Here is a 25,810-nt window from a genome sequence, read left to right as displayed (position 1 = left end):
TCTAAAAATTTTCACAGCAGTCGAATAATGATGCAATAAACTCCTTCACTGAAGTCATTAGATGATTACTTGGAAAAGAGCTGCAGGGCCCCTTTAAGAAAAAGATTTGCATGTGTGCAGTTTCTTCATGCTCATAAAAAATTTGTGAGTTAGCGTTTTTCCACTAATTTCAATACTTTCAGTTGATGGAATGGCAGACACATTATTACTAGAACTTACCTTTGAGTATCATTCCTTTTTGACATGCACACAAGGAAGTGGCAATGGATACTTACTGCCCACCGTCTACCCAAGCTGAGAGGCGTCGCTTTGCTTCTTTGAGGCACTCTTGATGTAGATTTCGGCATGCCAGGTCCAATATGACTCTTCTCAGCATACTGAAGCATTGAAAAACATGCGTTAAACTCTGCTGAATTTTTATTTTCACAAAATCTCTATTTCGTGGTATAAAAGCTCTGAGGCACTTTTTTTTTTTTTTTTTTCAGTATAAGCTTGCTTTGCTATTTGACAATGATATTGAAATTTAAACTAAATTAATATTATGATCAGCAGTGAGACTACTATTTGATAGGAGTGCATAGATATTTGAGTTTCGTATGCGAAGCAAATAATACCTAGTTGAATAATTCGATTTGCCTTTCAGATGGCTAGTATTCAATGTTTCAAATAGTTGATAGGATGAATATATCTAACGTAACAAAAGTCAATGGTGCAACTTGGGTTGCATTGATGTGGCTACAATTAATGCTAAGGTTATTATAGTAGGCCTCTTAGCGAAACTTCCTCCCAAATCCTGGTTAAAAAGCAAGCTCATGTTCATTATAAAGGATGTTATGTCAGTTCTGTATGTTACGGCTTCCGCAAAAAAAGTCTGGGAACAATCTGGTAGGCTGTGAAACTACTAGCATAAAAAAATAATTAACACACGGAGTTGAGACTTTATAGTCAAGAGATTAAAGATAATTTATTGGGTTAAGGAGCCCAAGAAAGAATGTTCCTTTGAATACCGGAAATAGCATGGAGCTGCACTATACAATGTATTACCCATATTGCTTTGCAATACATTCCCACTCTTGCTACTGCAACGCTCTGTGAGCATGTGTTTACATCTTCAGAAAGCACCGTAACATCGCAGTGAGAGCGCCTGACGCCAGGTCAACTGAAAGTACTCGTGTTTCTGCATGACATTTTGTAGTCTTTCAATAGCACTCACTGCACTATGCACTCGAGGACATGAGCATATTGCTTTTTTTGTTTTTTCTTTCAACTTTCAACAAAATTTTTGTATTCAACGTTAGCCAATACTTGGTGTTATTCAATTTCCCAAAGAAAATGTTTTGTTAACGCAACTCTACTATTTCACTCAAAGGACTGCTCGGTCCCTTTCAAGTTCCCGAAATCACTGAAACTTTCCTCGTTTATTGTCCAGTTTTTCTAAACATGATACCTGTTACCCAGAATTCTTGAAATTTTCAGAATAAAAAAAAACCATGAAAATAAGTAAACACAACTGTAATGTCTGCAACAGAGCATGCATGTTGTATACCACAAATTGTAGGGACGCAGCCTTGCGAGAGAAAAGGGGATGGAGGTATGTGTTACCCACTTTTATGAATGTTCGCACCACGTGTGTTTGTATGTGTGCGTATACGCAAACATAAAAATGAAAAATTTCAGTGGGCGCAGAAATTCCCCCCCCCCCTCTTCACCCCCTACAACGAGAACTCTGGCCATGCCTATGCGCATCGGCATATAACTCAACCCTGACAGGACCCACGAGTGATATAATTATTCGGCGGGCCAAACGAAACGAGAGGTGAAAAAAAAAAAAAAACGCAAAGAAACACCGCCTACTCATTTGTAGTACAAGATCACTATTTTACGAATTCAAAGCAGGAAACTTCTCTGAAATCTGCACAATATGTTTCTCAGTAAGCCACCGTTATTGGCAAAAAAAGTGAAAAAGTAGAAAAAAATTGCGGGATCTAATTTTCGATGAAGGCGAAAACGCTTGAGGCTCGAGTGCTAGATTTAGGTGCACAAAGAACCCCAGGTGGTCGAAATTTACGGATCCCTGTATGCAGCTTTTCTTATAATGATACCGCGGTTTTGGGAAGTAAAACCTCAACAACCTCCAAGCATAGAGGAAGGAACCTGCCTCCATGTGATCCATAACTAGACTAAACGCGTCACAGTGGTCGCCGGCAGTGGTCACCTTGAATGCATACAGTTTTTGGACCTTCAGGGACAATATTATTCGCCCTAAACTTAGGATGTAGAATAGCTTTCAGACACAGACTGTAAATAGTGCGCTGCCGTTGTCAAACTGTCGCTATCTTGTGAAGCAGCAACTGCCCTGCTAAAGCTCAGGTGATAGCATGGTTTCGGTTCCACTTACGTTTGTACTGCGCATTGCACGCTTGTGCTGGAAACTTTTAAACCAATAATTACAACAGAAAAGTGCATGTTAGAATCGGGTAAGTGTAATAAATCGTTGCGAGTAACCATTCTATCTTGTTCTAACACAAAAACTTTGGCCTCGCGTTTTTCTGCTGCAATGTGTTGCTGGGGGCCTGTTAGTCATGACACAACACATTGATTGCTGAAGCATGCGACAGATAATCAATTACAAGCCTTTCATTATTGGTTAGTTTTAGTTTCGGTTTGAGAGAGCTGCAAAAACTGAGTGCAACTGTCCCCACCTAGCGTGTGCAGCTTTTGAACACGTGTCATTCATTGATATGTGGGGTTTAACATCCCAAAACCACCATATGATTATGAGAGACGCCGTAGTGAAGGGCTCCGGAAATTTCGGCCACCTGGCGTTCTTTAACGCGCACTCAAATCTGAGCACACGGGCTTACAACATTTCCGCCTCCATTTGAACACGCGTCAGCACACAGAACTGTGACACACTTCTGCACGAACCGCATGAAGAATTACTTTCAAATAGAAAACGGGACTGCAATGTCGCCAAACACAAAACTTTCTAAGCTTGCGTCACGGCCATGCACTCGCAACTAGCCGCCTAGAAATATAGATCATATAGACTGCGGAAACAAACGCGGCGAAAAAAAATGGCGGCTATGACGTCAGATTAACTTCACGGAGGAAGGAAAGGAAGGAAACAAGTTCCTCCGTGAACTTATTTCATTGAATGCATCGTTATGGTGGCTAGAGGAAGAGGTGTCAGCATCGTCCTGGCCGCGCCTTGAAAGGAGGTGTGCTGGTCATTTCGCCACGAAGCGCCGCGCAAGTCGCCACCGTGATCGGTCTAGAGCGCTTGCCAACCGCTAGCGCAGCATTTTTAGTCGCTCGCAAGTCGCAACGTCTGCGCTTTGCCTATTTGGACTTGTTCGGGATCAATACGTGCCAATGTGATCATGCAACAGCGATGAGTAAACAGCAAAGACACTGCTATGCACCTGGATGCAATGCGGCATATGCTTTGGCCCGCAAACAAGAGAAGAAAGCGCCTCTCTTCTCTGCTCCCCCCGACGATGAACAGCTCAAGGCCTGGGAACGTACGATCCCTCACGCTGACAAACCACTAGAAAAGAACTTCGTTGTGTGCGAATCTCATTTCGACGAAAGATTCATCGTCCGTAGCTACAAGCATGCTATCAACGGGTTCTTAGCAACTTGGGAAAAAGCTGTACCTAAGCGGGGTGGGTTCCTGAGTGAATCAACTGCCAAAGGACTCCACGTCACTCTAACCAACACCCTTTCCATCCGGCACGATGTCACGAAAACCTTGGGCTATAAACATTTGATGGCGTCTGGCCTCTGCTAAGACGCACTTAAAATCTTTTTGGAATTCTGAAGCAAATGTCTGGCTTCTATTATCACCCTTCACCGACACAATTTGATCTCTGTGAATTCCCTCAGTTTTTACAGTTTGACACAGTCACCCTCCAGTAGAAACATACCTTCTGGAGTTCCGAGGAGCCTTTTATGTCCGGGCATCCACAATAATTCAATCAAATTGCAGAATAAGCTGGATGAGCTGCTAGATGTGGAGTGACTCAATGAAGTTCGTGAAATTATAGTTTCTTGTGAAGCCCTCCCTGACCACACTGATCTCATTGGACGCAAAAGTGGCTCACGAATCACTTATTACGTCAGCGACTAAGTGGCCCAGAAGATGATGAAAAAGACTAAGTGCAACGAATGTAGCAGGTTGTTGCTTCACTCTGAAGAATCCAGTTTGCTTCCGGCAGAATCATGCCTTCTGTACCCGTCCAAGTCTTTAACAGATTGGTCAAACCTACGAAAGATGCATGCACCTATTACTTCAGTTTCAACAAGTTGAAAAGTGACAGCATAACAGTCCTTATCTCTTGCCTGTCTGTGAAGAGGTTAAATATGGTCGGCTGTGAACACCACAAACTGGAAGTGAAAAATCAGATAATTGGAGTCTTTACACTGACCAGAATGCATTTTCTCGTTGCTGAAGAAAATGCGTCCAATCAAAAAAAAAGAAAGAAAAAACGAAGTTCTTGAAGTTGAGACGTGTGACTTAGCAGTCATAGTGTTAACTCAGCGAACAAGGTTTTATTTTATGTTATTGTGCATTACTCACACTCTGTTGTTTCCTGTGATTTTACTATTGTCTTGTTCACATTGTTATAAACCTCCCATTAAGAACTGTGATGCCACTGTCTGGCTGTGTTTCACATATGCAAAAATCAACTTCTTCGTTAACTGGTTTGTGACTGTATCTATGTTTGCCAATCAAATCTAAATGTCTTGTGTGTATGTATGCCCATTGTATCATCGTATATTTACTGTTCTCTTTATTACCTTATTCACTTGCTTTAGGTGAGTTTCATATAACTTGCAGTTTTCTTCAACCTTAATGCCACAATATAAACACAATAATATTGTGTTTATTATTGTGTAAACACAATAATATATTATAACACAATATATATTATGTTTATATTTCATGTTGTTTTTTTTTCGAGAAAATAAATGCCTTGCTTGTAAAATTGGAAATTGATTGCGCAAGTCCTAAAAATAACGGTTGCCGATACCTTTACGTGCATTGAGACTTCATGGAGAACACTGCAGCATCAAATTTGAAAACTGCACGGACGTTGTTTTGGTGTCAAGCTCACGGCAAGTCACTTGATTCTCTATCTTCTAAGCTTCGTAGCTGATATACTATGAAGTGAATTGAAAACGCTAGTTTTCAGTGCCAATACACGTTTTGCAGTGCACCGCCAGAATTGTGACAGGTAGACGTCGTTATAATCTGCAGGGTAGCGTGAAATATTTGCAACAAAAAACGACTGATACGCGCGTGCGGGCGCGAGGAGGGGCATCTCGAAAGCAACCGCAGCGCCACCGCATCCGGATGAATTCTCGCTCGCTCTCCGGCGCGCCGATGCTGACACCATTCCTTCTAGCCACAATAGCAGCGTGGTGACGAAGATAGTGGTGGTGGTGGTGGTAGTGGTTACAATGAAGAGGAAAAAGGCACCTAATTTCTGTCTGCCTTCAGGCGACACGGCGCAGTGCCTTATAGGGGTGGGGGAAGGAGGGATAAAAAGAATAGAAGGAAAATAGAAGGAGAAGAAGACAGCCAACGAGAGAAAAAAGAAGGAGATAGGAAAGTGGGGATCCGGTCGAAGCAGTCCAAGGGCGGGGTGCCACAATGCGAGAGCTGCACGGTTTCAGGAGACCACGCAGGGCGAACCAGTCGGCGGGAGCTACGCTGAAGTCGGAGATCGCGAGGGCACAACCGTCCAGCTTGAAATCCTGCGAGCGAATCAGGATAGTCTATTTTCACCTCAACACACGGAGGAAGGAAAGGTAGGAGAGGGCATGCCCAGCCGGCGCGGGCCGTGAAAAGTGTGGCGGAAATGACATCATGGCGGCCATATTCACTAGGCACAATGACGGCGTTGCTATGGTTACGTGTTGCGCAGTGGAGCTGGTCTAGCAGTGAGTGGCCATGGCTGGCGGCGGAATGTGTGCCTCTCCAGGTCTCGTGCTGAGCCGTGGCGGACAATATCTGTGCTCTGCGCCGCGTTATTGGTTACGCAGTGTTCTCCTGGCAGTTACATTACTCTTAGCAACGTTTACAAATCCCTTTGTCCATCACGGGGTTTCAACAGTGCGTAGAACAAGTGCTTATCCATGTGTTGTGCGGCGGATGACGCGGATGAAGCAGTTAGTGTTCAGCGAAATTGCGTTGGGCACCATGACGAAGCTGAATGACGACGAACGCCTTGCAGGTCAGTGACGGTTGAGCAGTGCTCCTGCCTGTGACAACGGACGACGCTGTTGAGCCCAGCAAGACGCCATGAGGACCATGTGCACATACGTAGTGTCGTGTTGTGTGTGTACAGTAACAACTTGCATGTGCGTATTAAAACACCTTTTCTGTTCCGCTTGGTACACTCTCCACCAGCATTGCATGTAATCTCAACGTAACAGCAACCACGTTCAACTGTCCCTAGCACTGTGCTCAAAGTCACCACGGTCGCAGAATGCTGACGCCGGTGAGTTTCACGCGGAATACGGAGTGGCAGGACGCTGCTTCGGCCGCGTGGCGGAATGCAACCGTAGAAGGCGCACGACCGATTGTGTTGTCTGTACAGTTGCTGAATTAATGACGTGAAAGCATTCGTCGTTGTCAGTGCATCTAGCGCACGTTCTCTCGTAGTTGCTTCGTTGTCGGCGAGCTGTTACTCCCTGTATTACTCGGACGAAGCGATTTCGCTGAAGGTGTCCTGCTGGCTCTGAGTGATGAGCCCCGTTCGATTAGTTTCGGATCGTCACGACATACGCGCTGCGCAGCCCACGTGCTTTCCGAGCCGGAGAGAGAGTCGTGCCTTCTGCTTTACATTCGGATGTAAACAAGCGAGGAGAATTTGCCTAGTCAAAATGGCTGACTTCCGGCTTCATCGCGGCTTCACAACGAGTGACGTCAGGGCCTCTCCTACCTTTCCTTCCTCCATGCCTTAACAGCTCGAGGTCACGTGACCCAAGGTAAACGTCACGTATGACGTCATTGGTAAAGCGATCGGCTATGTCTTGTCAAGCCAGTTTACGGTCACTTGACAAAGAGAGAGAGAGAGAGAGAGAGAGACCCGTTTCGTTTACAACATGGTTCGCTTGCACTATTTTAAGTTATCTTACATTCTTATGGTCGTCATTCCACGCTGCGTACTTCGTTAACTTGGTGGCTTGATTTCTTCTCTGTTGCGACAATTCACACCTCGTCGCAACTCGGCCGAATAGTAATAATGTTTGTCGGAGTTTAAAATCCCAAAAGGAGATCGGATTATTAGGGACGCCATAGTGGAGGGCTGTGGTAATTTCGACCACCTGGGCCCTGGGGTTCTTTACTGGGCACCTGATTCTGAGCCCACGGGTCTCAAACATATTTGGCGCCATCGAAAATGATACCACCACAGATTCTGCCCCGCGACCTTCAGATCGATCAGCTAGGCAAAGGACGAGAGCGAGCATTCGCCTCACTGGCGAGTCATGTGTTGCCGTGCGTAACGTAGTACAGTACAGATCACTGGTCAGCCCATTTGTCTAAAACACGAAAAAGGCGTGCTCGGGACTGCACTGACGACGTTTTCTGATTCGCACTATTTTTAAAGAGCCAAATTCTCGCATATGCAAAGCTGCCAAGGTTAAATGGTTAAGTGTGGGCTGTCAACAACTAGATATCAAAATACATGGCGCCAGAGGGTGCCACGTATTATGTGTATGTGTGTAAAATTAGAAGCCGCGAGGTAACCGAAAGACCATCGGGAAGACTCCGGGCTGTATACCTGTAGACTTCAGTAGACTCCTTTGATGTAAAATGTATGATGCTAACAGCCGTATCAGAAAATGCCAGCAAACATGTTCCTTGGTATATGTTTGCCAACCGCCACACAACAGGGCGTTCACATGACCGGCCGTTCATGTAGGCACCCCATATACAACACACATGGCACTCCCCTCAACGAGGCTCATTGCTCTCATACCTACAAAACGACACATGATACGTCCACGTGCGCACAGAGGTGTGACCAACGTTTAGTAACGTTGGGTGTGACTTCTATTACGCGGACTTCCTTCACCGGGCTCTTTAGTCCGACAAGGCACGCAGCGTGGAAGCGTATTGGTAGTGGTTAGAAGATGAGAAAAGGCACCTAATTTCTGCAACCCGGTCGGGAGCACGGCGCAGTGCCTAAGCGTATTGATGGCAACGAAACGTGCCTTCCCCGCCTGCTTTCGTCTCTCCCACGAAGGAATCTCCCAACCCCGTTTTAGGGGCGAAGCTTCTCGGGGTGTGGGTCTGTCCATCCTTCGATGTTGTATGTAGCCACCGGAACAGCGTCTAGAATAGCAAAGTGTGATGAGCGGCAAGCGGCGCCTACGGAGCGCACTGAAGCATCTGCGAAGTAGCCGCGTGGGAACGCGCGCAGTCGTTTATACGTTGCTTTCACGTTTCCAACAGTTTCGTCGGGCGCGTTCGTCGTCGTTTCTTTTTGTGCGGTGTCACTTTGAGACCACTGCTTCTGTATGCACTCTCATGGCGCGAAAAGAAAGTAATTGCTTCGTCCCGGGGTGCACTATAGGCTACAAGTCAGCTAAAAAGAAGCATGCGTTGTTCGGCGTTCCAAACGACGAAACTCTGTGTGCGCAATGGCGAAGAGTGATCCTGCGCACTGACAAGCTGCTTAAAAAAAAAAAAAAAAAACTCGGCTGTGTCCGAGCTGCAATTCGACGATAGGTGCATCTCCTGGCACTCCGAGCACACTGTGAACGGCGAAATCATTTGCATTGAAAGGGGTACGCCCACAGACGTGCGCAGGACTCCCGTTCAGGGAAGAGGGAGGGGGGTGAAGGTTCATTGCAGCGCCCGCCCTTCCTATTAAATCAGTGTATGAGGCAGATTTTGTGCCCTCCTTTTAGGTTACTAAAAGAGTGCCCCGCCGCCTAGATAATGTACAGAGCAGATTTAGCACCCCCCTCCCAGGCGACTTGGGGGAGCGCCTGCACTCTTTGCCCCCTCGTGCTTATGCCTATGGGTAGGCCTATCGGAAAAGCTCTTCGCACTTGTAGACACCCTTGAAATCACTTTTTCAAAGTGGTGTAGCTACAACGAGCTTCACAGTGACAGCTTGGAAGAGTTTGTTTCCTCCTTGCAAAAAAAAAAAAAAAGTCACACTGAGCTGCTCGCAACATGGTCCGAGACTCAGCAATCAAGTGACAAAGTTTTTTATGCTCACCCATTTGCGTTTTTACACAAAGGCACTGTACAACGTCGAGCGTCTTCCCGTGAAAAGAGGAAGTCCCTGAAGCTGAGGGGCGTCACCAAGCCAAGGGAAACGATGTTCTGGGGTGCATTTGTGAACTATAAAATGTTTTTTTCTTGTGGAAAAAAAAAAGACGTTCGATCAATTATTAAGACTGCGTTGTTGAAAAAGATAGTCACTATTCGGTAACGCGTTGTACGTACGGCCAGTGTGCAGAAAATAAAATGTTTTCATGCAGATACCGTTCGTGATTCTCGTCTCTAAGTTTGATTATGCGTTAGCAGAAGTAGCTAAGCGAGCCATGTATGTTACGAATGATGGGGCTTTATTTACCGATTAGTACTTGAGGAAATGATGGTTCGCTGTGGAGGGTGTTACAAGCAGTGGCTCACAACTGAGTTCATCGTTCCACTCTTCTACCACTTCACACCGAGAAAATGTTTCAGTGCCGTCACGCGCTCACTTTTGTCACCCTGTCGATATTTCAGTTCAGTCGCGGACCCGCGTAGCCATGCTGTAATTCCAGAAGCTAATTAACATATTTGCTCGGTCGCCATTTGAGGCTATACAGGAGCAATAAAATATATTCTAAATGTTTCATATTGCCCGCGTGCGTGGTTGATTCCCGTCTCTGCGCAGCGCATCGCCGCTTTGGGTGATGGATGGATGGATGGATGGATGGATATGGCTGTACCCTTTAGATCGGGCGGTGGCTAGCGCCACCAAGCCGTAATACTTAATGAACCAGAAACTAGATTTATATTTTTTTCCTTTAAATAGCGAGGTTGAGGATTCGTACTTTGCAGTGAAGGGTTTAATTTTCACTCGTGCCTTGACTTTAGCCACCAATCAGATAACCTCATTCTAGTTAATTATACCCGCTTAAAGTCTATTTTGCCCTCCCTCTTTTTAAACCCCAGTGCTTTGAAAAACTCTGCGCCATCATCCTGAACTATAGGGTGAAGCCCTTTACAGAACATTATCAAGTGTTCGGCAGTTTCTTCTTCCTCTCCACACGCACTGCATACCGTGTCTACCCCTTCGTATTTGGCCCGATATGTCTTGGTTCACAATACTCCCGTCCCTGCCTCAAACAGTAAAGAACTACCCCGAGTATTATCATAGATCCTTTCCTTGGCAATTTCCTGTTTAAAAGTTCGATAGATCTCTAGTGCGGACTTTTTAATCATGCCAATTCTCCACATATCGGTCTCAGCTTCCTTCACCTTCTCCTTAACCGATAATTCTTTTTGGTTTGGCCCCCTGCTGTTTTCTAAGTATACTCCCGTCCCTGCCTCAAACAGTAAAGAACTACCCCGAGTATTATCATAGATCCTTTCCTTGGCAATTTCCTGTTTAAAAGTTCGATAGATCTCTAGTGCGGACTTTTTAATCATGCCAATTCTCCACATATCGGTCTCAGCTTCCTTCACCTTCTCCTTAACCGATAATTCTTTTTGGTTTGGCCCCCTGCTGTTTTCTAAGTATTTACCAGTCAATTTTCTGGTTCGCTTCCTCCATTTTGTATCGACATTCTTCATGTACAAGTAGCTGAATACCTTCCTAGCCCAACGCTCCTCCCCCATTTCTCTCAATCGCTTCTCAAGTTTTATCTTGCTGCTAGCTTCCCTGCCCTCAAATGATGTCCATCTCATATCACCTTGTACTCTCTGATTTGGTGTATTCCCGTGAGCTCCTAAGGCAAGCCTACCTATTGCACGGTGGTTAATTTCTAATCTTGCTTGAACTTCTGATCTCATGCACAAGACCGCATTGCCGAACGTCAGACCAGGAACCATGACCCCTTTCCATATTCCTCTCACAACATCATACCTTTTGTAATTCCACAGTGCCCTGTTTTTCATTACCGCTGCATTTCTGTTACCTTTAGTCGACACGTATATTTCGTGTTCCCTTAGGTACTCGGCCCAATTGCTTATCCATACGCCCAGAAATTTGTATTTATCTGTTATCTCTAGCGTGACCTCCTGTATTCTAGGCTCACTACTTTCATTGTCATTAAAAATCATGACTGCTGATTTTTCTTTACTGAATCTGAAATCTAACCTATCTCCCTCATTACCGCAGATGTCCACCAATCTGCAAATCTTCCTTGTTGTCGGCCATTAGCACTATATCATCTGCATACATCAATGCTGGTAGTGCCTGTTCAATGAGTTTTGCTTGTTTGACGAAAGAGAGATTGAAGCCCAGTCCACTTCCCTCTAATTTGGTCTCTAATCCTTGTAGGTACATCATGAATAATAAGGGCACACGCTGGCACACGTGCAAACGTGTGCCAACGCCACCTGGCGGTTACCTCCCAAGGTGTTACGTGCTAGCCGGCGCGTTCATCACACTTTCCTATTCTAGCCACTGTACCACCGGTGCTACATAACCGAAAGAGCGGTTTTTTAGAATGTCCGCTGGATGGCGGCGCTTGTCTATGATGACTACATGATGAAAAGATGTGAGATGGCTGTACTTGGAGTGTTCACCAGATAGACGGATGGACGAACGGACATACAGATAGACGGATGGACTGACTGATGCACAAACACACAAAGGGGCGAACGCACGGATGGACGAACAGACGGAAGAATGGACGGACGCATGGACGGTCGGAAGCAAGAACGAATGGGTGGACGAAAACACGGACGGACTGACGAACGCTTTGCCCCATTAATGAGTCATTCACTCTTTGGATATGCTTTGCTTTTTTTTGCTACTTGAACTCAAAGTCACTTGACAAGGCGTAGCCAGTCGAAGCCGATCGCTTTTCCAATGACATCACATTTGACATTTAATCTTAGGTAATGTGACGCTGAGCTGTTGAGATGCAAATAGACTCTCCCGCGGTGACGTGAGGGAAGTAGGGGGTCCCCAAAAGGTCCCCTTCGAGGGTGTCAATGGCACAATGGAGTCGAGGGCTGACGCGAACTTCAAAATTCATTTAGTGGTGTCATCCATTGGCGGATGCGGAGTGGCCGACGAACTTTGCGCCAGAGCACTCCACTCTGGCGCAGGACAACTGACGGGAATCTGCCAACGGAACAAACGCGCTCCCTCTATAGAAAATGGCAAGGTCAGAATAGAACGCGATATGCGCGTCTTTTTTTCTTGCTTGAGTGGACACGCTGCGCACAGCGACGCTACAGTAGCAAGACGTGAGCTACGACGCGAGCGGCGTCCGTTGGCGCGCCCAAAGTTGGCACCTTTTCAAGGCACGGGGAGCTTGCGACTTCCAGTCAAATCCGCCACTTTTACGGAGTAGAAAAAGTTGCTCCATGGAGTAGATTTCGCGACAGAACTGCCCCAGATGTGCCAATGGGACAAACAGGGAGCACTCTTAATCTGCCAAAGGAAAAGACTTGCTCCTCATGAAGCAGAAAGAAGAATTACCAAAAGTGCTCCGAATCTGCCAATGAATGACACCATAAAACACATGGGTTGCACGTACGTCGCATCCGGGAACGAGAGGACCGTGAACGCCCCGCCGCGGTGGTCTAGTGGCTAAGGTACTCGGCTGCTGACCCGCAGGTCGCGCGTTCGATTCCCGGCTGCGGCGGCTGCATTTCCGATGGAGGCGGAAATGTTGTAGGCCCGTGTACTCAGATTTGGGTGCACGTTAAAGAACCCCAGGTGGTCAAAATTTCCGGAGCCCTCCACTACGGCGTCTCTCATAATCAAATGGTGGTTTTGGGACGTTAAACCCCACAAATCACAACGAGAGGACCGTGAACCGCCATGTTTGTCAACTAAGCAGCTGCCTGGAAGCGTAGTCGGCAGCTTTGCATCGGCGAAATCTGGTCTCCGGTCGCGCTGCCGGCTTCACCATGCCTATTTGTGCCATTTCTGGATACAGAATAATACCCGCCACGGCGGCATAGTGGCTAAAGCACTCGACTGCTGACCTGCAGGTCGCGGAATTGAATCCCGGCCGCGGCGGCTGCATTTTCGGTGGAGGCGAAAATGCTTAGACCCGGGTGCTTAGAAGATAGTCGAAATTTCCGCAGCTCTCAACAACGGCATCTCTCATAATCATATAGTGGTTTTTGTACATTGAACCCCAATTCGTGACTGAAGTCATCACTTCATCACAGGTAGGGGTATTTTCGAGTTATGTCCAAGTTTGCCGCGTTTACTTACGTGATCGCGTCGCTTTCTCCGGGATGCCACTTAGATTCACAGCGATGTACAGCCGACCTTTTCCTCTTAAATAGCCGCGTCTCGTGTTGTTAAATGAGGTTAACAGTGCAACATATGTGAACGTGTTTTCTTTTAACCAGCGAATTTATTGGACGACGCGAACCACGACTGAGCACCGAGCCTACTAGTTGCTGAGCTACAGCCGTTATGACCAGACTATACTGCCACCGCATCAGCGCGATTTCACCGCTCTAAGAAGCGAGAGAAGAAAACGCTGGATGCAGTCGCAGCGGACACGCCGTCCACGGAATTGGGAACATCGCTTGAACTTCCTGCCGTAGACGCAAAACCAGAGCGTGATGAACCATCAACAGTATACATCCCACGAAACCGTAACTCACGAGAGGAAAATGCACCAAGCATTACAACACTACTGAAACGAGCACAACTGCAGTGACGTCTGAACATGGACGTAGGCAGGAGCGTGCAAAAAGAGCATTAGTGCCTCCCAAACAACACCAAAATTTCCCCCACCACGATGCAACATGGATTCACACTCGTCACTACAAAGTCCCGTCGAAGCCCATGTTTTACTTCATCCGGGAAAGGGCGTCGTAACTGTCCTCGAATAGAACGACGACCCACTGTGATGGAAGCTGCTTTGTTGCTATGCTCTTCACCCATCCGCTGCATGGTGAAGTACTTGTGGCCGTACAGCGACTTGCAGACCTTCATTTGCGTGACATAACCTGCTGAAAGCACCACTAGTTGACGATGTCGCCGTGTGTCACGGAAGGCAGCAGATCGGTGTAGCATTACCGATGCGCAGCTCTTACGGGTCGATTTGCCATCGCAAATTTTACTCGGCTGCTGACCCGCAGGTCGCGGGTTCCAATCCCAGCTGCGGCGGCTGCATTTCTGATGGAGGCGGAAATGTTGTAGACCCTTGTGCTCAGATTTGGGTGCACGTTAAAGAAACCCAGGTGGTCGAAATTTCCGGAGTCCTCCATTATGGCGTCTCTCATAATCATATGGTGGTTTTGGGACGTTAAAGCCCACATATCAATCAATCAATCAAGCCATCGCAAATTTCAATTTTCGCTCGGTAACGTACACAAGTCGGTCCCACAAGCTCTTCGAAGTACGACGGGCAAAGTGCGTGCACGTTTCCTTTCGCCATATTGCACGAATGACGCCGACAAGCTCCCAACCGGAGGTAAGCTGCACGCGCAACCTGACTCAATGTTGACAAACATGGCGGTCGCTTACTTTTCCAGACGGAAATGACGTCACGTGCAATTCATGATATTTTGCAGACGATATACGAATGTTCCTGGTAATCGACCCCAGAGGCTATCTCAGCCGCTAAATTTTGTGTCAGTGCCCTTTTAAGACAGATATGACTACGCAAAACATGTATGAGAGCCAGCCGAAATCGTCGTTCAAATGAATGAATGAATGAATTAATTAATTAATGAAAAATAACGCATATTAATCAGTCCTGTTAAACTTACCAACATTTGTCAGGAAAGTTGCATGCCTGAGCACTCATGTACAGCATTTAACGGGATAAGCATAGTTCAAGGACCCCTTACGTACAAATTTGGAAACTCGAAATGCTTGTATTTTTTGGGAGTCCTGCGTGCAGGGGGACTTCTGACCGATGATTATTGACGAGCGTTTTATATAAGATATTTTAATTTGAAAGTAAAAGGGTGAGTGCTCATGGGAACATTCAGGTACAATATATATTTTCTGGGGCTTGACGTCGAAAGGCGCCCACGCTTGGCTTTGCAGAGACCAAGCGAGTATTGTCGACGTCAGAGAACATTTGCGGGGTGCGAAGTCGGGTCTCGACTGCAACTGGGTCCCGGCGGGGACTATTGTTCCTCGCCCCTCTTGAGATCTGTTGTCGGGCGCCTCAGGTTGGTTTTGGCTGCTTACGGCGGGATTGCTTCTCTTTCATTCTGAGAAGAGAGAGGGGGGGGGGGGCACGCTCAAAGAATCCGCATCGTTTCATTTTTCACCACAAGCGGGCTCCCACATTTGAAAACGGCTCGTTCAGCGTCACCAAAGTTTGAGCCACGGTCGCCTGGGTGATCGGCGTGCGGCGATGTTCTACCGCGATGATACAGGAACGGCATGCAATGGAGAGCACGTAGTCTCAGTTACGGCACTGTTGTGGGGTACTAATTTTTCATGGTATCTAGGCGGGCGTTTCGAACTGACGCAAAATCGTTTTGAATTAATGATGTTAGCAATAATTACGCGGTAAGTTAGAGAATTTACGATTCAATTTCAGCATTACCAGACGCAAACCTACAAACTACTGCAAAAAAGTTGCAAACAAAACTGAATGCAGCCGTTGAGCTGGACCACGGCATATTGATAATGCTTTGTCATCAAATACGTGCTGAATCATAAGTTATGTATTTCCCACGTTTTCCTACGCCTCACGAAAAACTTGACGCTTCGCTGAGAACACGTTCCAATCACGTCACTCGTGCATCGTCCGAGCAAGCCGAACAGTGGGATGCTAAACAGAGATTTGCTACTAATACGGTGAAACTAAATTTCTAAGGTTAAAGGTACTCCGAACAAAAATATCGGCTCCTTAACAACTATTTATATGATTTTCATATAATATAAACGGGTTCTAGATCTTTTCTGACAAAGTGATATACGTTGAGTTTCTATGTTATTTCTACTCCAGAGCAACTTAATCACAGAAGGTGTCTTAATAAAACAGTTGAAAATGAGTAATAATTCAACACAAGACACTTGCTTGTTCATGTGCTTATCACCGTCTTCCCATCCAAGCGTCTTGTAAATGGGGTCAACCAACTTGCGGATATAAGTCTAGATGAAAAGAGAAGAAAAAGAACGTGTATTCAGATTATCACTCGCTTGTATCTATTCAATAGCCAACAAATTTCACTTGCCTGCATGGGTCGTCGGACCTCGGTGTTTTCGAGGAGATGCGTCAGCGCAAGCAGAGATCCATGCGCTGTTGACCATGGTATGAGGTGCATCTCATGTATTAAGTACTGAGTCATATTAAAGAGAACATCATATGACAGACGGTTGGACCAGGCTAGTTGGAAGGCGTCATACAGCAGGTTTGACCTGTCAGCAGGTGTCAATTCCTGATGGGAAACAAAAAGAAAGCATGTACAAACCCGTGCTTGCATGTATGCACACAAGTGCCGTCAAAGTTACTGCCTAGAAAGCAACATTCGCCAGGATTTCTTTTTTTTACTCGGCTGGGAAGGAGAGAGGAAAGAAGCACCAACGGGGAACTCGTGCATTGTGTTTTGACAAAACCCATCTGCCCCCTTCCCTACCTTCCCCCCCACCCATGACTCTTCTGGCGCCACCCCTACATCATTGAGTTACATGCCCCAGAATTAGCTTTAATGACTTTACTTAAATGCACTGTCTACATCAAACGGAACCGAAACAGCGGCAAGCTTTCGTTATGGTATAGTGCACGCATTTACTTATCACCATGGACAGGCACGCATTTATGCGCAGAGCTTCCGAACAGGATGCACGCGCCTGTCAATCGTGATAAATGGACGGCATGCAATCAGTGTCGTAACCAAAGGGTAGCACACTGGGCACGTCCCCCCCTCCCCCAAAATTGTTTTTTTGCCATGACATAGAGAGGAAAAAATTGTGCCATTTTAGAGGGTGCCCCTCCCGAAATCAAGGTGGTGCCACCCCTGAAAAAACCTACTAGCTACGTGCCTGCATGCAATATACTAGCTATACTAGCGACGGCTTGCCGCTGTTCGGGTTTCATTTGACGCTGATAGTACGTACAAACGTTGACAACGACTTCCTGGCACAGTCACCATCAAAGACTTCAGAATCATTATGTAGATTTCCACTAGAAATCCCCTGCAGAAATGGCCTTCGAACTCATCTGAATTAAATCGCAAACCATCATTAGGTTTTACCTCAACAACTACAAGGTATGATATTTCAAACCCTTCGTCATCGTTGTTGCAACGTGACGGTGCCGCTTCTGTATAAAGCTGCATGCGAAAGTAAATAAATAGATAATACAGATCGATGAGTGGAAGTTACCAAAATTGAAGCAAAGGCTACCCATTCACCCGATGAGAAACATGTCCGTGTTGACAGGGTCGGAGAGAGAGGGGGAAGAGGGAAGAGATGAGGGCCATCACACATACTCGTACAAGAACGCTGAAAATAAATAAACTAAAGTTGAAGTAAGTGATTGCTTCTTTTTTTGTTCAAGCAACCAAGAAAAAAAAACGTAACAGCTTTGCCGAAAAGACGAAGCAATGAACGCGATAGCAACAAATTGAAAGGTCACGCGCTGAATGGAAAGCAGATCCAAACGTGCTCCGCGTTTCTCACGCACAAATGACGCACGAAACGCACTCACAAGTACGGATGCACGCGAATAAGCGTCTCGTTTGTTACTTCACTGTGTCTGAAAAGCGCGCGCTTTTCTCAAAGGGAGACTGCATTGATTGCAGTGACCTTTGTGATTCCGCGACTACAGCAGAGTCGTTCCAGGTAACGCCCGAGGCCAGCCAAGACGTACGATCCTCCCCTCCTCACCACCGCGAGATAAGGGTGCGCGAGGGAGCGTCGCTCCCCTTCTCTAATGTGCCAACCACTGGCACCCGTATGCTTGCGTCTACGCGTCAAAAGCGTCAAATGCGCGTCTCGGCGTCAGCGGGGCATACGCGAGGAGGCGCGAGGGATCAAGCCGTGCTACGCGTACACCACGTCACCACGCGTACAGCGGCGCCAACTAACCAGAAGCCACGCGCTAACCAAGAGGCCGCGATGCCTCCGAATGTTGTGCCTAATGGCCGCCACTTCGAAGGCACGGCCGAGTGCTGGAAGCAAGCACGGAAACTACTCCAAACGTTTCTGAATGACCACTTCGTAATCTAGAACGACAACGACACGACGGACGACTGCGAGTGCTACCAGCGTGACGCGGTTTCGTGCCGAGTTCGAGCGACGCCGACAAATCTAGCGAATGCCGGTCGGCTGTGCTTGCGCCGGTCCCGAGTGCGATCGTCGGCCGAGCGAAAACATCGCACAGACTACTGGAGCATGTCGGTGTTCTTGTGCTTTGATATGTGATTTTCTGTGCTAAAAACGAGTGTAAACAGACTTCGGAGGTTCGAAGCTTTGAGCGTGAGCCCTTGCCTACCGCGGAGGATATACTGAGCGGTGTCAAATACGCGTACGAGATTAAAGCGCGGGCGCCGCCACGCTCATTGCGCTATCTTGCTGGTAATGCTGAAAACACCACACCCCCGAGATGCTCGTGAGCAGCGGTAAGTGGTAGATTAAAATAGCTTGCCGTTTGACCGGCAAAGGACGCGTTTCGGGATGGCTCAGGGGTTAACGTCCCCCGTTCGATGCCGTGCACCGGAGTGTTTTTCTGTTTTCATACATTTTCATATATATATATATATATATATATATATATATATATATATATATATATATATATATATATATTGTCAAGACGTCAAAACAGAGGTCTTGCCGCAGAAACTGAGACACCAGAAGCAGGTAGGTTTTTTTAATAGAACGCGCAAGAGAGTTCTTTTTTGTCCATTTCGTAGTCCTTCGTGGCACATGCACAACTGCCATCGTCTTTCTTGAGCAAGCACGCGACATTTGCCTCCCTCCAAAAGAAGCATCGTCCCGAAGCGCAACTTAGGTGCTCTACAAGGCGCATGAAGTGGTCGTACGAAAACGGCAGCCGGGAGCTAATTAACTCAATAAATACGGTTTCATACGCACGACGTGCACAACTTCGGGCAAATGCTTTTGGTGCTTATAACTACAATCAGTGTCGGGAACAACTTCGTAGTTCACGTCGTTCAAGCGTCGCGTGACGCTGTATGGACCAAAGTACCGTCTTAGCAGTTTCTCAGACAGTCCACGTCGACGTATCGGAATCCAGACCCACACTTTGTCACCTGGTGTGTAGCTAATAAACTGGTGTCGGGTGTCGTAGCGTTGTGCATCTTGATGTTGCTGATGACAGATGCGCACGCGCGCGAGCTGTCTGGCTTCTTCGGCACGCTGAGTGAATTCTTCGGCGTCTACATGGATGTCGTCACACTCATGCGGCAACATGGCGTCCAATGTTGTCGTGACTTCGCGACCATAAATCAGACTGAATGGTGTCATTCCAGTGGTTTCTTGTCGAGCGGTGTTATAAGCAAAGGTCACGTACGGCAATATCTGATCCCAGTTTTTATGTTCCGTGTCAACGTACATTGATCATGTCTGTGAGAGTCCTATTGAGGCGCTCCGTCAGTCCGTTTGTCTGCGAATGGTATGCAGTTGTTCTTCGGTGAGCTGTACCGCTGAGTCTGAGAATCGACTCCAAAAGCTCTGCGGTGAAGGCAGGTCCTCTGTCTGTGATCACTGTTGTCGGAGCGCCATGCCGAAGGACGATGTTCTCGATGAAGAACTGAGCGGCTTCTGGTGCTGTGCCACGCTGCATAGCTTTAGTCTCCGCATAACGGGACAGGTAATCAGTGACCACAATAATCCATCTGTTCCCTGTTGTGGAAGTTGGAAAGGGACCCAGGAAATCCATTCCAATCTGGGTGAACGGCTTTTCTGGTGCTTCGACTGGATGTAAAAGACCGGCTGGCTTACTGGGAGGTGCTTTGCGTCTTTGGCAGTCGGTGCAAGTTCACACGTGATGGTTAACAGCAGCAGGTAACTTTGGCCAATAGTACTTGCATCGCAGTCGGCACAATGTTCGGGTGTAGCCTAGATGACCAGACGTTGCTTCATCATGGCACGCTTCCACAATTTCTTTTCGAAGAGAGGCAGGAACGACGAGCAAGTGCGGGTTACCGGTTGGTGAGAAGTTGTTCTTATAGAGAACATCGTTTCGCAAGCAAAAAGATGGCAGTCCTCTAGCAAATAACCGCGGCACGTCTTCACGTCGTCCTTCTAAATATTCAATGAGTGGTAACAGCTCAGAGGCACTGCGTTGCTCTCGTGCAATAGTGGCCATGTCGACAACTCCCGAGAATGCCGCGTCGATGTTTTCGTCATCAGGAGCGACAGTTTCCACTGGCGACCGTGAGAGACAGTCGGCGTCGGTGTGCCTCTTCCCAGATTTATAGACGACGGTCATGTCAAACTATTGAAGCCATAAGTGCCAGCCACTGGCACGCGTACGCTCACGTCTACGCGTCAAAAGCGTCAAATGCGCCTCTCGGCGCCGACGTTGGAGGGGCATACGCGAGCAGGCGCGAGGGATCAAGCCAGGCTTGATATTTCGCCTCGCGTACGTTACGTTACCACGCGTACAGCGGCGCCAACCAACCAGAGGCCGCGATGACTCCGAGTGCTGTGCCTAATGGCCACCGCTTCGAAGGCACAGCCGAGTGCTGAAAGCAAGCATGAAAACTACTCCAAACGTTCCTGAATGACCGCTTCGTAATCTAGAACGACAACGAAACGACGAACGACTGGGAGTGCTACCAGCGTGACGCGGTTTCGTGCCGAGTTCGAGCGACGCCGACAAATCCAGCGAATGCCGGCCGGCTATGCTAGCGCCGGTCCCGTGTGCGATCGTCGGCCGAGCGAAAGGAGCATGTCGGTGTTCTTGTGCTTTGATCTGTGTCTTTCTGTGCTAGAAACGAGTGTAAACAGACTTCGGCGGTTCGAAGGTTTGAGCGTGAGCCCTCGCCTACCACGGAGGCAATTCAGATCGGTGTCATCTGCATCCAGCGCAGGCCTCTACCATCTAGTTCGTATGAACCAGCACATGCGAGGCACATCGGCTGAAAAAACTCTACGGTAGTTTCCGTCGCAATATAGACACCATATACGACGCCCGAAATATCGCTTAGTTCATACGGAGGAGTTTTTATCTGCACTGTGTTTGTTTTCAACATTGGTATTCATCATCGCTGAAAGCGAACCTCGCCCTAGCCAACACATTTCCGTGATGTGAAAACGTACGTACTTATACAAGTGTATTCGCGAATCTTATGACGCGGAAACATTCGTTAGCTTCCGTGCTAATTGTTTTCGTGTGTTGCCAAGCTAATAACAAGCGTGCGCTGGTTGGTAGCAGTGAGATGCGACTTCGTGTCGGGTACCAGCGACGCTGACACATTGAGCTGTCAGCGGTCTCATTTCCATTCACGTACAAGACAGAAACTCGAGCGTGCGTTGCTGTGGTGATCAAAAAAGAAAGTTGCATAATTAAGTGCTGCTGGTATTGCCTGCTATTTCACTTCTCGCTTCTTCTGCTTCTCTACCACGCTCAGTAGCACATACGTTGTTTGGAGGCATTCTAACACACACATTCTTAATTTATAGTTCATTCTGATACTCGTAGCTATAGGCATACAATGGCGCTTCTCCGTCGTTTTACAATTTACTATAACATAACGCGCGTTCTGTTTACAGCTGGACAGATAATTGAAAACTTTGTGAGAAGCACCTGATTTGAAATCAGCTGCACGATGACACGAATGTTGGAAGAGAAGATCACCACATGTATGCACAGAATGAATGAAGGTGCACTAGTATGGTACTGCACTTTGTATAGAAGAAATGCAAAAAGTACCTCATGTGACTTATGAGATCTTTCAGAGCTGTGCATGTATTTATCTGTTCCTCCAGACTGTAATCAGCTGAAGATATTCGATGGTTCCGAACATTGAATATTTGTATGTGTTTCCAAGGAGTCCTTCATTTCTGTTCAGTTTTTTAGTATATGCATTAACTTGGATTATATATATGCATGTACTTAGCACTGTTGGAAAACTTGTCAAAACTTCTGTACGGTGCTCTGGTGCAATCCTATGATCGGTATCTGTCCCATCAAAAATTTTTGGCATGCTTTATTGCGTTATAGAGTATTTTGACAATTGATGACATGTGAAAGCCACAGTGCTTGGCTGTAATCTCAAAACCATTGTCTGTCTCATCAAAAAGTGTCAGATGCATTTTGTAGATGTTGAAGAATATTTAAACTACCAGCAAAGTGCTAAAGCCTTCAACACAGCACTGATCCGCAAACGCCATCCAGCTTAGAAGTCATATGTAGTGCTCTCGAACACGTTCAAATAAAGTTATCAAACACTGGATTGATCTACTTGGTTTGATTCCTAATACCAGTGTGCCTGACTTTTTGAGGTACTTGTATTATAATAATGTTCTATTTCTCTCATTTATTACAGGGGTGCACTCAAGGGTAGTGATATTTGTTCACCTTGGCACACTTCTTGTGATATTACTGTTTAAATCCTTTCATTTTGTATATATGTACGCCACTTTTGCAGTAGCCTCACAGTGAGCAGCCGTATTTGAAAATAAATAAATATACCATCTGAAAGTGTTCCACGCTGTGCTCGGTTCCAACCTGGTCACTAATATCTGTTGCATCATGATGTGTTGGGTGTGTTTTATTGCATTGGAGAACATTTTGGCTGCCTTCCATGAAGGGTTCAGTTCCAGTATTATGACCGATATCTGTGACTTCATGAACAGTTGGGTGCCGGTTGTCATTTTAGAGAATACTTTGACTAAAGACAATGCCCAGAAGTCTTGCATTAAGGTTTCAGTTCTAATATTATGACCGATATCTGTGACTTCATGAACAGTTGGGTGTCGTCTGTCGTTTTAGGGAATAGTTTGACTAAAGACAACGTCCAGAAGGCTTGCATTAAGGTTTCAGTTCTAATATTATGACCGATATCTGTGACTTCATGAACAGTTGGGTGTCGTCTGTCGTTTTAGAGAATAGTTTGACTAAAGACAACGTCCAGAAGGCTTGCATTAAGTTTTCAGTTCTGATATTATGACCGATATATGTGACTTCATGAACAGTTGGGTGTCGTTTGTCATTTTAGAGAATACTTTGACTAAATACAACGTCCAGAAGTCTTGCATTAAGGTTTCAGTTCTAATATTATGACCCATATCTGTGACTTCATGAACAGTTGGGTGTCGTCTGTCGTTTTAGAGAATAGTTTGACTAAAGACAACGTCCAGAAGGCTTGCATTAAGGTTTCAGTTCTAATATTATGACCGATATCTGTGACTTCATGAACAGTTGGGTGTCGTCTGTCGTTTTAGAGAATAGTTTGACTAAAGACAACGTCCAGAAGGCTTGCATTAAGTTTTCAGTTCTGATATTATGACCGATATATGTGACTTCATGAACAGTTGGGTGTCGTTTGTCATTTTAGAGAATACTTTGACTAAATACAACGTCCAGAAGTCTTGCATTAAGGTTTCAGTTCTAATATTATGACCGATATCTGTGACTTCATGAACAGTTGGGTGTCGTCTGTCGTTTTAGAGAATAGTTTGACTAAAGACAACGTCCAGAAGGCTTGCATTAAGGTTTCAGTTCTAATATTATGACCGATATATGTGACTTCATGAACAGTTGGGTGTCGTTTTAGAGAATACTTTGACTAAAGAAAATGCCCAGAAGTCTTCCATACAGGGGTCAGTTGCAATATTATGACCGATATCTGTCACATCATGAAGTGTCAGGCACAGTTAGTTGCATTAGAGCACATTTCGACTATGAAAAATGCCCGAAGACATTCTAAGCAGTATTTGGTTCCTATATTATGGCCAATATCAGTTATATCATTAAGAACTAGGTGTGCTTTGTTGCATTAGAGGATATTTCGAACACACACACATCAGCCGAAAGCCTGCTACTGTGGCCTCAATTGTAGTCTTATGACTGACTTAAATCTGTCAGATCATGAAGTTGCAGGCGTGATTATTAAGTTGACTGATATAAAATATGTTGTGTAAATATACTGAAGGTACCAGCACATGCAAGATATTGTTAGTAACTTTGGTGGTGCAGGTGCAGAAACCCGGTGGTTTGTAAACCTGATCAGGAAGGCAGTCACGCCTCATTCACCGCAGAGAGGAGGGGGGGGAGAGATCAATGTGAACTCCATATATTAACATAATAGGGAGGGGGTGCTAAGTCAGCCCTGGGGAGGGGCGCTGGGACAAACTTTTGCCCCCCCCCCCCCCTCATTAAGGAGAACCCTGCACACGCCTATGATAGACGTACAGTATGCTAGACGCGAATGTTCATTCGCGGGAGCGGCGCACGCACCGGTGTTGATTTCTGGTGCATACCGCTGTTGTTACTTTGGGCACTGAAATGTCAATTACTTCTAAAATAGTCTACAACTGTGGTGGTTGAAGCACTATCAACTTGTTAACGTGTTCTCATATCCTCTAAATTATACACTCCCGCTCCAGTTGAGAATGTGCCGTTCTGTGCTGAACTTGGACAGTTCTAAGCAAAAAGATAAAACAACATTGTGCATCGGTCTTGGACGCGTGGGCGTCAACGCGGTCGACGCGTGCCAGTAGTTGCGCGCCCTTTTCCTCCACAGGCGCGACTAGACGCTTTTGATGCGTAGGCGCGTGCATACGCGTGCCAGTGGTTGGCACTTTAGGCTCCAGCGCGCCAAACGACCAGATGGATCTTTAAGGTTGGTGAGCCAGCACAAAGAGTGATGGTCGCTAACAACCTTGAAGGAGCGGCCGTACAAATACGGACGAAATTCGATGACCGCCCACACCACGGCGAGACACTCCTTCTCGGTGGTCGAGTAGTTCTCCTCCGTGCGAGAGAGAGTTCTGCTGGCGTAGGTTATTACTCTTTTACTCTTTTACAGCCGTCTTGCCACTGCACCAGAACGGCAACCAGACCTACATTGCTGGCGTCAGTGTGAAGTGCTGTAGGGGCTTCCTGGTCGAAGTGCGCGAGGACTGGAGGTGTTTGCAGGCGTTGTCGTAGTTCATTGAACGCTATTTGCAGTTGTTCGCCCCAAAAGAAGGGGACGTCCTCACGTGTGAGTCGTGTCAATGGCGCCGTAATAGACAAAAAATTATCAATAAATTGCCGGTAATAGGCACACAACCCTAAAAAGCGTCTCACGGCCTTTTTGTCGCGTGGTGCAGGAAATTGCGCTAGGGCGTCTATTTTGGCCGGGTCAGGTCGAACACCCTCGTGACTGACGACGTGGCCTAGGAAGCTGAGTTCGTTAAAACAAAAATGACATTTTTCCGGTTTTAAAGTAAGGCCGGCCGAACGTATGGCTTGGAGGACGGTGACTAAACGGCTGAGATGTTCCTCAAATGTTGCTGAGAATACAATAACATCGTCCAGATAGACCAAGCATGTTTGCCACTTCAGACCTGATAGTACGGTGTCCGTGAGGCGCTGAAATGTGGCTGGCGCTGAGCACGAACCAAAAGGAAGCACCTTAAATTCATATAGGCCGTCGGGCGTCACGAAGGCCGTTTTTTCACGATCTCTCTCGTCGACTTCTATCTGCCAGTAGCCGCTTCGG

General features: G+C 46.6%; 1 protein-coding gene across 1 annotated transcript in view; it reads right to left on the bottom strand.

Annotated features, from left to right (window-relative positions):
* Positions 1-25,810, bottom strand: part of LOC119162266 (uncharacterized) — a 245,562-nt gene that overhangs the window by 67,207 nt on the left and 152,545 nt on the right. Inside the window, exons 13-15 of the mRNA XM_075878950.1 lie at positions 16,364-16,567; positions 16,207-16,280; positions 276-377 (exon numbers count right to left, since the gene is read on the bottom strand). Of these exons, the coding sequence (XP_075735065.1) occupies positions 276-377; positions 16,207-16,280; positions 16,364-16,567 (380 nt within the window). The remainder of the gene's footprint in view (positions 1-275; positions 378-16,206; positions 16,281-16,363; positions 16,568-25,810) is intronic.

The sequence above is a fragment of the Rhipicephalus microplus genome, chromosome X (assembly GCF_043290135.1).
Source record: "Rhipicephalus microplus isolate Deutch F79 chromosome X, USDA_Rmic, whole genome shotgun sequence".
NCBI classification, from domain to species: Eukaryota; Metazoa; Arthropoda; class Arachnida; order Ixodida; family Ixodidae; genus Rhipicephalus; species Rhipicephalus microplus.
This window is presented reverse-complemented; position numbering and strand designations above follow the sequence as displayed.